General features: G+C 37.5%; 1 protein-coding gene across 1 annotated transcript; it reads left to right on the forward strand.

Annotated features, from left to right (window-relative positions):
* The first annotated feature begins 8,008 nt into the window (after positions 1-8,008).
* On the forward strand, positions 8,009-10,309 carry LOC144660020 (uncharacterized). Its single transcript, XM_078520564.1, has 2 exons — positions 8,009-8,340; positions 9,183-10,309. The coding sequence occupies exons 1-2, from the start codon at positions 8,136-8,138 to the stop codon at positions 9,635-9,637; spliced, it is 660 nt and encodes a 219-aa protein (XP_078376690.1). The 5' UTR covers positions 8,009-8,135; the 3' UTR covers positions 9,638-10,309.
* The last annotated feature ends 1,503 nt before the right edge of the window (positions 10,310-11,812 follow it).

Genomic DNA, 11,812 nt, shown 5'->3' on the forward strand with positions numbered 1-11,812 from the left:
GATGAACGAGATATGTGCTGAAGTGAAAAAGGTCCTTCATTGACCCCCTTATATCCTGAACAACAAGGCTTCAAATCTCTGCCTGAACAAGCACAGAGGGCAGAACCAATAAAAACAAGCTTGCATAGCTGTCAACGAAAAATTTTGAACGCAAACTTCGGAAGATAAAATTTTGTAACCTGAGTAAACACTAACGGATGCATTTCATATGATACGTTTTTTGTTTTCTTAGCGGTCTTTGTATGGCAGTGAATGAATAAAAAAAAAAACATCTGGAGGAACTGGGCAAATCTATCAATTAGCACCGTGTATATTTGATTTGAAATGACCGCAACAATTCATTGTTCATTGTTCATTGGTCGGCGAGGTTTTAAAGGGAGTCACTGACAACAGAAAATCATGGATTGCAAAACTATTTTTATATTGAGGAGTCGAATATTCGCAATTGTATGACTTTTTAGATCAGGGACGTTTCATTGGTTCACGTTTAATATGGAGTTTTGAATAAATTATACAAAAAAACCTTTCTAACAGTCGTTATGACTGTGTGATGCTTCACCGAATAACATGAATGCGGAACACAAACACTTGAAAAAACTGGGTAAATAACATTGACTACCGCAGTACATTTCTTATGTGCGAACCTTTCCGACAAATACATAGTGTTTTTCAGTTATTGGACATCAAAGGCACCGAAATGGAGAAAATGACATAGTTCTTTGTTGCAAAATATCGTTTTACAGTGACAAGATTGTACCAACAGGGCTAACAGCCACCCTACGATTAAAACCACTTTCCTTATGCCCGAAAAAAATTCGACCCCTGAGTCATGTTCTTCATATTCTTACCCACTTTAATACGATCTCTCCATTTATTCAATGTCCCCGATAATAACCCATTTGTGCCCAGTTAGAAGCCTTTGACTTTTTAATAAAGCTATTTTTTTATACTGGTGGCCCATTGATAGTCAGATTAACGGTGTCACACGCTGTTTGTTACCTTTGAGATTTTTCCTTTCGAATCCTTACTTAAGTTTTGTTTAATCCTTTAATTTTATTTTATTTTCTTTCCCCAAAGTTAATCCCTTGTTTGTGGTTCTTAAACGCTCTTCCAGCGCCGTATCCAGGCGAAAATTCTTACCGAGGCAAATTCGAACAAAAAGCAACACTTCTTTCATATTTAAAACACTTTTTAATGCATAGTCTTTTACAAGAAGCTGAAACATTGAGGCAAGTAACGTGCCTTGTTTTGCCTGCTAATAGCTACGAAGTGCCATTCTTATTGCGTCCCAGTCATTTATTTACTTTAGCAGGACATGTGCTACACATAAGAGCCATAAGAACCCAGTTTGCGACCTTGCTAACCACACTTATTTTTATGGGTGCACGCACACAAAAAGGCTCCCCTCCTTAGCGCAAGGTCTGGATCCGTCACTGCCACAAGTATCCCATAGTTTAGTGGTCGAAACGTCTAACAGGTATTTAGTGTGGCGGCGACTTCAGTTGAAAGTTAAACTCAACCTGAGAACGCTTGTTCATTTTATTATTTTTGCGTTGCCTTCCTCCTTTCACTTCTCAAAGTATAAGGAACTGCAGTAGAGAACAACGTATATTCTAGCTTTCATATGACCTCAGTCATTCGATGGCCTTGAGAGAATCAGCCCCGGATTAATCGATAATTCATAAAAGATTCATTTGGTGTTATAGTTCATCCAATATATTTTTTGCAACATCACGACAAAACGCTGTATGTACGATCTGTTTGTTATTGTTTTTAAATCGCAATCTTCCTCATTTTCACACCACAAGTGTGAGAATTAATATTTACAGAAAATTTCAAAGACCGACTTTCCATAACAACGCGTATATAAAATACACTGGAAATCTGTAATTTATTTGATTTTTTCTGAATTTACTAAGTAAAAAAGTAAATCTCGGCTTAAATTAAAAGAGTAGCGGCACTTCGGAGGTCTTTTACAGAAAACCTTTTAAAACATGCCACTGCGTTAGAAATAGCGTTTTATATTTTTAATAGTTTGCAATCTGTAAGTATATATATATTTTGCAACCTTCTTCATCGCCACACCACGAAGTGTAAGAATAAAATAAATACAGAAATTCCAAAGACAGACTTTCTTTTACAACGCGTATATAAAATACACTGGAAATCTGTAATTTATTTGATTTTTTTCCTGAATTTACTAAGTAAAAAAAGTACATCTCGGCTTAAATTAAAAGAGTGGCACTTCGGAGGTCTTTTACAGAAAACCTTTTAAACATTCCACTGTGTTAGAAATAGCGTTTTATATTTTTAATAGTTTGCAATCTATAAGTAGAGTTTTATTTCGCAACCTTCTTCATTTCCACATCACGAAGTGTGAGAATTAATATTTACAGAAAATTCCAAACACCGACTATCCATAACAATGCATTGATAGATACACTGGAAATTGGTAGTTTATTTGAGTTTATTTTCTAAATTCACCAAGTAAAAAAGGACATCTCGACTTAATAGAGTGGCCCTTGGGAGTTCTTTTAAAGATGAATTCCAGTCCGTACTGCGCAATCTCGTTTATATTTTTAATAGTGCTGCAATGTTTATGTGAGCCCACCACGAAGAAATGTTTACAAGCAAAACTAAAAATTCCGCGACAAACTTACCTTTTTCTTCATTATTAACGCCAGATATCCTTGCAGAACAAATAATAACGAGTAGAAGAACCTTGACGCTATTTCAAACCGACGTTTCAGCTCATCGGAAAATCTGGAACGAAACGAACTGTAATGGCGGACAAAAAAACTTCATGTATGCTGTCACCGAAGTGTAACGTTTCAACGAATTCAAAACAAAAACGAAAACAAACCCCGAGTCTGCGCAGTACGGACTGGAAATCAGCTTTAAAGAAGACTTACAGAAACATGCCACTGTGTTAGAAATAGCGTTTTGTATTTTTAAAAGTTTGCCCAGTATTTTTACTAACTTGTTTTAGAGCTACAATCCGACACATTTTTCTTTTGGACAAAATTGAGATACACATATAAACTTTAAATAACCAGTTCGGACAAGCTTTTTTAAATTCTGAACCATTTGCAGTTGACTTTCTAGTTATTGCCAAAAAGTTTTTTTATGAGATTTTGAGAATATTCCAGAGCAAATACCATTCAGTCTGAAAGTGAATATTCGGCTACATCAAGGATACAGCTGTGTTGATAGTGAGACGCCAATTAATTACAATGAGCGACAGTGGTTTTTGGTAGGTTAGAAACCTCGAGCCTCGAGGTGTTTTTCTAAGGCTTGTAAAACTCGCAATGTTGCTTTCGGATTCGATTCGATCTCTTTCAAACTTGGAATAACACAGTATTATTCACAATGTTTTATACACAAGCCTGGCTAATAAGAAATTTATTGCCTGACTTGATAACCGTAGATACTTTTACAGTAAATAGTCCTGATGGGCCGATTTTAGTTAATTATTTAAATCATAGATGATGTAATTTGGGGATATTTACATTACACATTGTTAGCTAAAAGGTGGTCTTGCGATACAGGGGTCATGCATAAATCGTCTTTTCATTCTGGTTAATAAGCGGCCAAAATTTTAAAATTACGCTGGCCTATAGGTGCTAGATAAATTTACATCGCTCAAGGTTAATAGAACAAAATAAACTAACGGCAGTGTAAGCGATCCTCTTGTAAATTTTGCTTACGATAGAGACGTCAATATTTCGTAGTATTGCTGTACCAATTTTCAGGCCTGTGCTTGGTTAAAAAATTGAAATTGACATCGCTGAACTGTATTGGGTTGCTTAAGTACGCACCAACGTTTAAAACTTTTCCGATAACAAGGCGGTAATCTGTATTTTTTTTTTCCGCGCGAAAAGTTCTAAAAACTTTTGCTGTAAACTAATTGATCCCTACGAGTTATTCCATATAAATGGGAGCTTGTTGAATGTGAATTTGAATTACTTCAAAATAGTCAGTATGTAACTCACAGCTCGCGGTACTTCGCACTTAGATGGCGTAATCTAAATTTTCAGAACAGTTTTAGGCTAAGTCAAGTTAATTTTGGTCAAGCTTTTCTGTTTTGTCGCCGCTCAGCACTTCGGAAAACTTTACTCGAATAAACTGCATGAATTCCGTTTAATTTCTGTGAGAAACTTTACGGCTTAAAATAACAAACTTGCGAAAATATGAAATAAACCCACAGGCACGCACGTACGTACGTACGAACGGACGGACGGACAATCAGGTTACAACCAAATTTCTGAGCTTGATGGGTTTACCAAATTTTCTTACGTACTTATGGGGCTCCGCTCGTGCGCACGAAAGCTCCTTTCATAAAAAGACGCTGCAGCGTAGCTGAAAGCCGCATGTTACCAAGCAAGTTCATCCCATGCTTTTAGGAAAAATTCTCATTCGAATTCTGTATTATGTTGCGACAAAATTGTGAGCAAATACACGGGATACTCATTTTGATTTTTGATGAAGAGAATTATTAGAGGATGCTATATCCATCATTCAAAAGAAATGTTCTTAGCGAGACATTCAGATATTTATGTAAACACCAGCAGCTGTAATATTAGCACTTGTTCATGTTTTTTGTTAGCTGCATTCAAATCTCGTATTCAATAGAAAAGTTCCCTTTTGAAGAGAAAACTTGTGACGAGCTTCAATTCGGAATCAAGCTCAGGTGTCTAATGCAAAGTTTCTTTCCAATGACATTGGCACTGTCTATTTTCAGTCGCACAGGAAAATAAATATGTAATTCAGAAAAGGACATGTAACAGGGAATACAGTGCTTCCTCGGTAACAAAATATTTGTAATTTTTTTCAAATTTTACTTTCGGTCATATCAATTGTTATCTTTTTGTTGGGAAACTCATAATTTTTTAAACAGCTGGCTGGCCTGAAGGGTCTTGCCGGTGTCGAAAAGGCTTGGGTTGTATTTGAATGGAATTCTGTGTCAAGCGAAAAGTAAAATAAAACGTATCCCTGTAATAAGCCGTCAGTTTTGAAATAATGATATACATGTAACAAACAGATCAAGTTGTAAGATTGAAAATTTGGGGGAGAAGGGGGTACTCCATCTTGTAAGCTTTAGGTCTGTGTGCGGCGCTAAAGAAGCTCGTAGTTTTCAAACCGTTTTGGTCTGAAATAGGTTATGGCTTGTGCACTCAGATCAGTAATTAGGTATTACTCTCGGGAGAACTGAACTAGTATGTTTATAATTGTTATGTCTAGAGACGTGCGTTAGAGTCAACGCGCGGAATTTGAACCCGTTCACAAATGTGGACGGGCAAACCAAAAAATTCCCTTGATAAGGTCTGCTATGGGTATCCATTTTTGGGTTAGGTCTATTATAGCCTGGGGAAAATATCACGATTTGGTCTGAAATAGTTCAAGACAACGAGGTCTATTCATTTTTTAAAGGGGGTAATCATAATACTATAATCTCAATTTTTCTTAGTGTTCTTACATGTGGGATGTGACCCCGCGGTGAGCAATACTGAAAAACTGTTGAATCTTTGTTGGGAAAACATAACAAGTTCTCCAATTAAGCCTTATCCATTAAATACCCTGATGCGTCAGCATACACAATCTTCCTTTTGTTCAATTCTTCAAAAAACTTTTCCATAGTTAGACGTGTTTGTCAGTATATAGCAGCGTAATCCTTAAGAGCTACAGCCAGAATAACTGGTCTTATACCTCGAAGAAATCATAAAATTATGCTCCTTGGTATTTACTGGGACAAAATTAATATCAAGAGAAAAAGAAAACAATTTAGGTCCGTGTCACGGGAATCTTAATCATTAATTAATCAAACTGAAAGTAATCACGTGATAATTATGGAGTCTAAACGCTTCTTTTTTTATATACTAATAAATAATTTACACTAACTTCCTGATTTTATCAACTGCTATCTTAAGCACCTGGTTATAAAAATATGTCCCTTTCATCTGAGGGCGTTTGAGATGGTGTGGACGAGAAACAGTCTAAATGAACACGTTGGCTCACCGGTGCCATTTCGTCGGCTGCTGAGAGAGGGTTGCTCATGCTGTGTGGTATAACAGTTGCTTATCTGTCACCTCGCTGTTGTTCATTCATCCTTGGCGCTGAGCGAACAGTATGATTTCACTGTTGTTGAGCTATTGAGTCAAAACAGGCAATGATTGATCAACAATCAACCTGCCCAATTAGCGGCTTGGAATACGATTTGTATGAATCAGTTTTTTTAGACCGTTTTCGCCAGGGGCTCTGAAATTCGTATTCCCCTATACTTCATCTCAAAAGTAAATTGACACAAGCTATAGGTTTTATTTTTATAGTGACCCTTGAAATTTGATTCAGCACAAGGTAGGTGAATCAGATAGTCATAGTTTTATACGAGGGACAAAAGAGTATTTTTTAACCGAGCCAAATGATTTAGTATTATAGTAAACGAAAACCATGCATGTAGTGAGCAGAACGTGATGTAAATGATTGGCAGGCAGATCCCTGCTGGTGTTTTGTTGTGGCTTGCCGAATTCCGTAGACTATTATGGGAAATGGCAGGTGCGCCATGGAGCATGGCAAAGATCGTTTTAATGAAACTTGCCTACAAGTAGACTGAACCTCTAGCTTAAGGTTAAGTTACTTTTAAGCAGCAAAACCAGTGTTTTTTAAACGTTTCGCAAAGAACACAGACCTGACTAGATGATAATTTTCAGGTAATACTTTGGTGGCGAAGCGACCTATGCTAGCGGCATACTTAGGAATTTTTGATTGAGGGACACTTCAAGGCAAATATCCACCTTTAGTCATTTAGTGGAACACTTTTTATGACCGCCATGTTTGTTGTATTAAACACAGGCACTGACTTGTGCACGATATCAGTCGCACGTTATAAGTATTTCCTACGACTCTTCGACATTAAATTTTTGTCACGGAGAAAAATGTTCCATCGCAATTATCTTCTAAGATTTATACAAATATCAGTTTTCTTCGCCTTAGGAAAAGATAACTCAACACAAATATAAGAAGTGCACTTTTTTTAAAAAACAACAATATCAGCTATTGTTTGGACAGGATGCAGAATGAAAAAATTCGAGACACGCGATGATGCGTTGGGACTAAAGAAAAGGTCTTACAGGAGAAAACACACACTGGAGCTCTCTCTGTGTTTTTCTTTGTTTCTCCTATAAGAATTTTGATGTTCTGAGTTTCTTGTCGAGAGGCTATTAACATTGACATTGATGCGAGCCCTTTTGCAGATGCAAAATATTAAAAGCCCACTGTTATTAACATCTGATAAATGAAAACCTAAACAGTTCTCGAAAAACAAAGGAGTTAAGCATCCAGGCAGTTCCGTTTTGACATGTGTTGATCGCCCTTAACTACAGACTAATTACATGCTGGTGTTTAATAAACCGAATTGAAATAAACTCTTCTGTGTAGAAAAGACTCCCTGCTGGGAATTATATTGCGCATGTTGGCAATAGCGCTTTCTAGCATCCTTTTATGTATAATGAAACATTTCCTCAGGCGAAATTTGACAAAATACATGCTAAGCAAAACATTTACTGGCAGAGCTTGTTTCTCCAGATGCACACAGTTATATTTAGAATTAAATCTAAACATTTTTTTTTTTACAAAACATTGCTCCTTGGAGTTTATCGAACAACGTTGTTATGTTTAGTATAACAGTAGCTTGTTTGCTGAAGATGAATTGGCCCTTCTTTTCATCACATCTTGTCAAACTTATACTCTATTACACATGAAAAAAGGACTACCGTTGGGTTTTGTTGTAAACAGAAGACTAAATCTAGCCATATCTCCAGGGCCTGTTTGCCCCCCATTCATAGACGCGCACTGACGCATAAGACATGAATAGCGCCAGTCTGTAGGCTTTTGTTTTGTGTGGGAGCTTTTCGTGATTAAAATATTTAAACAATCGTAGATTTGTCATTGGCTGGCGCGCGACATCCGGCACGCGCTGCACACTAAACCTTGTTATCCACTTAAGAGGGAAATAAGTCATGTTATCATCGTCTTGTGTCGTCAGTTGAGGTGACGCGAGACTCCTGTAAACAGAGCAGTGATTGGTAATTCAGCTATCTCGTATCACGTTAGAGCTTGTCGAACCTTAGCACAGGGCGATGGAAAAAGACTCAAGATTTCGGTTGGCTCGATCTGGAAGCTTTTCAATTGCTGACATTCTAAACAAGAACCCTTGTGAGGCGACGGGAAACTTTTCTTTTCAAACTCTCTCGCCGGAAATGGACTCTAAAACGATAACAAAATCTGAGCAGCAGGTTGTAAAGACAACGGATAAAGACGACTCAAAAGATGGCTCTGTAGAAGGTAAGCTACACACGTCTGCGGAAAACGTCGATAACAGACAATTTAGGGGGTAAAGTGGTTGATAAGGTCTAGTTGTATAAATTCATAGATTTCATCTTGGCAATTAGTAAACACTCCATTTGGTGAAAGCACTTCCAACATTTAGCTTTCAAGATTTTTTACTGAATCATTGCCTTTCATACAGGCAGTCTTTGTTTGCCTTAATGAATATTATATAAGCCTTGGAAGTAGCAGTTAAGTTTTAATTCTCAACCGATTACAGTGTTGATGTTTCTGTCTGACGCCGACGGTCTGTAGCCCCACTTCAATTTGCCTGAACATAACTGTATTCCACGAAACATGCCATTAAGAAATTTTGCTCTTCCCAAAAGAACAGTTTTGTTATGCACAGCATGCAAAGAAGACGCTTTTCGTAGGAAGATACCACGTGTAGCTTGCTAACGGTGTGAAAGAGATGATTCAAGATTATTGGATCCCTCCCGAGCGGTAGATAAAGGCTGCTTGCTGGCCCTTTGAGAAATGTTTACTTGAAATCAGTTGAGAGTGAATAAGCTGTTATTTTGTTTATGCCAAATATTATGCTGTCCCGGAGAACCGTTAATTTATGGGATCTAATGAAACCGTATTTAGCTACACAGAGCTTAGAAAAGCTAAGGGTTTTCAGGTTTGTCAAAATCGAATAAAGAGCAAGTTTGAGATAAAGAATAAGAAAGAAAAATAAAGAAAAATGACAACTATGGAATAAAAATAGAGGACAATGGAGAAAACATTAGGTAAAGGACAAAATAAAATTTATCAGTTAAAACATTTTAAGGCATTTAGTGTTTGTCCTATATCTACAGGCTCACTGATGCCAAAGCAAGACAATAATCAGGAAAGAAGGCCAAGTTCGGAGTTAAAGAAAAGACCACGAACTGCTTTCACGAACGAACAAATCAAAGTCCTTGAAAGTGAGTTCCAAAGAAGCAAATACCTTAGCGTGGCACGGAGAATGGAGCTTTCGAAATCGCTGAAACTCACAGAAACGCAGATCAAGATATGGTTTCAAAACCGTCGCACAAAATGGAAGCGAAAGTTGGCCGCCGAAATGGAGTACGCTATTGCTGCTCAAGGATATCTGTACCCTTCCCACCCGGTCTACCACAGGCCGAAGTATTACTTCAACAATTCTATGACGCACGGCAGTCATGTTCAGCCATCGCCTTTCCCGGTGTATCACCCGCCCATGTATACGACACCTCCGAACCAGTCTTATGGAGGGTATCCTACTCCAAACTTTAATCCGCCCTCATTTTAGGCAAAGAACTGGATTTGTAAAAAAATGGATTTACAGCTGTCGTGTACATTATGTATTTTTAAAATCCGCACCCTTTATGAAGGTGGTGATTCGTTTCTTCATGTCTACAAGTCTTTAAAAAGGTCGAGTAAATATCTAGATATCTAAAATCTAAAATATTAAATAGCTGTTAATTAAGGATGCTTTTTGGCAAACCGCAGGAAAATGTTAGCTTTTAATACATGAGCGTCAAGGATCCCTCGCTAGGGATAGAATCTAAGGGCGGTTTAGTTATATCGTGTGTTATGCCTCAGTAGCATATCGTTGCGAACAACACATTTAGAATAAATAGATTTCAGCAGAGTTGCTGTCACGAAAATCAGAGATACAAGCAAAGCGCTTGTGCTAAATAAGGATAAAGAAGCTAAATAAAGAAAGGGGCGCCTTTTACAAAGGCTTTATATTGCAGTCTGTTCTTTCGTCAGACAAAACTTCCAATTCTTGATAAACTTGGTATTACCAGTGCGAGCGCTTTAGTTTGTATAGTTCACTGTCGTCTTTATACTATAATAAAGTAAACCAAATAACATTCATGTCAACGTGTTAAGATTACCGACAATTATTAAACACGCATGGAATAAGTTAATTGGGATTCATTTACGAATGTGTGGGCTCGTTTCGGTTTTGTTAGATTTTGTAATTAAAGCTGTGGCTCTAGCCGACGTTTTTTAATTAAGCGCGATTAAAATAATTGCGAATCGTATCTGAGCATCCAAAATATTGAATTATCGCCCCTTCGACAAGAGAATAATCGCCGAATTATGAACAAAGCAAGTAAGCGTGAAATTATTTAAGTGCCATTGGCGACAAATTAAATTGGGCTGTTTATACTAACTCTTCAATACCGTTTTCTTTGTTATGACAAAACAACAGCCAAACAAAGACAGCAATTCCAATTAAGGGGCGCTAGGCACTTCTCTGTTGTCCAAATGCGCTAAAATTGCATTGAAAAGAGCCAGTAAATCAGACATTTCTCTCATCTGGCGTGTCTTTGGCATCGAAAACGTACATCTTTGGCAAGGAAGTCAAATCTGACAAATAGGATAATTCCTATTAATTGACTTAATAAGGAAGCTATCAGCAGTAATAAACGATACTCCGAAACCGTGCGAAACCCTGCTGTAAGACAATAACAGGCCAAAACGTCGAGCGATTAAATCTTTTTCCACGTCATTGCATTTTGACCAAAAATCAATCATTTTTACGACAAATTTAATTTGTTTGCGGCATTGAACTTTGATGTTCCGCCATTAGTGAATGTGCGGTCTGCGCATTTAAAATTAATAACAATCCCTTCGCATGCAGTAGTGGCTCAATTAGGGGGCTGAAGTTTGTTTTGAAAGTTGTCATTTTCCAATGAAATGCGTATTTTGAGAGTTGATAAAAGGTGGTGATATGAGTTAAGTTTTCTCTAAACAACCATTTCATAAGTCAAAGAGATTTCTAAACAACTTAGTGACCGTAAAACTAATTTCCCCCCTCAATGAGCGGAATGTGTGTATGTCTGTCACTGATGCTTGCAGGCATGTTAAGACTCTGATCTTCAAAGATTCTTAAAAGTTAAGGCGATTTTCTGGGTCTGGATGAACGTTACTTAACAACTAAAAGGAGCCTCCGAAGTGGGTACGATGCCTTCGTCTTTAAATATATATCCGCCATTTTGAGCAAAAATGGTGCGGTATAGTGCTCGTAAAAATTGCCTATTGTTCTCGAAATTCTGCTGGAAATTCTGCAGCTGTTGTGCTCGTAGTCTGCTTGGTGAAATAACTTATTTTTCGCCCTCGTTACTCGGATGTCAGTGAGGGCGATAGCGATTCTAGTTTGACTCTACGACGCGCCAGTAAACAATTTTGATCATTTTATGTGCACGACCGTTGGAATGGATTCTCCTTCTTTTGAACTCATATTCAAAGTATTAGCGTGAGTAACTTCTGATTTAATTGTTTTACGCAGCATATTTTTGCTTATTTTGCTCAAATTCTGCTCGATCGAAGATTTCCTATTCTACCAATATGACCTGAATATGATGCTTTTAGAAACTGGGACTGAGACTCCCTCGGTCCAGTTTTAAGTTGTTGTTTATTTCGACCGTTTAAGGTGGCCCGCGGGTATTTATGAGGCTGACAGTTCCCTTTT

The sequence above is a fragment of the Oculina patagonica genome, chromosome 7 (assembly GCF_052425735.1).
Source record: "Oculina patagonica isolate OP01 chromosome 7, crgOcupat, whole genome shotgun sequence".
Taxonomy (NCBI): domain Eukaryota; kingdom Metazoa; phylum Cnidaria; class Anthozoa; order Scleractinia; family Oculinidae; genus Oculina; species Oculina patagonica.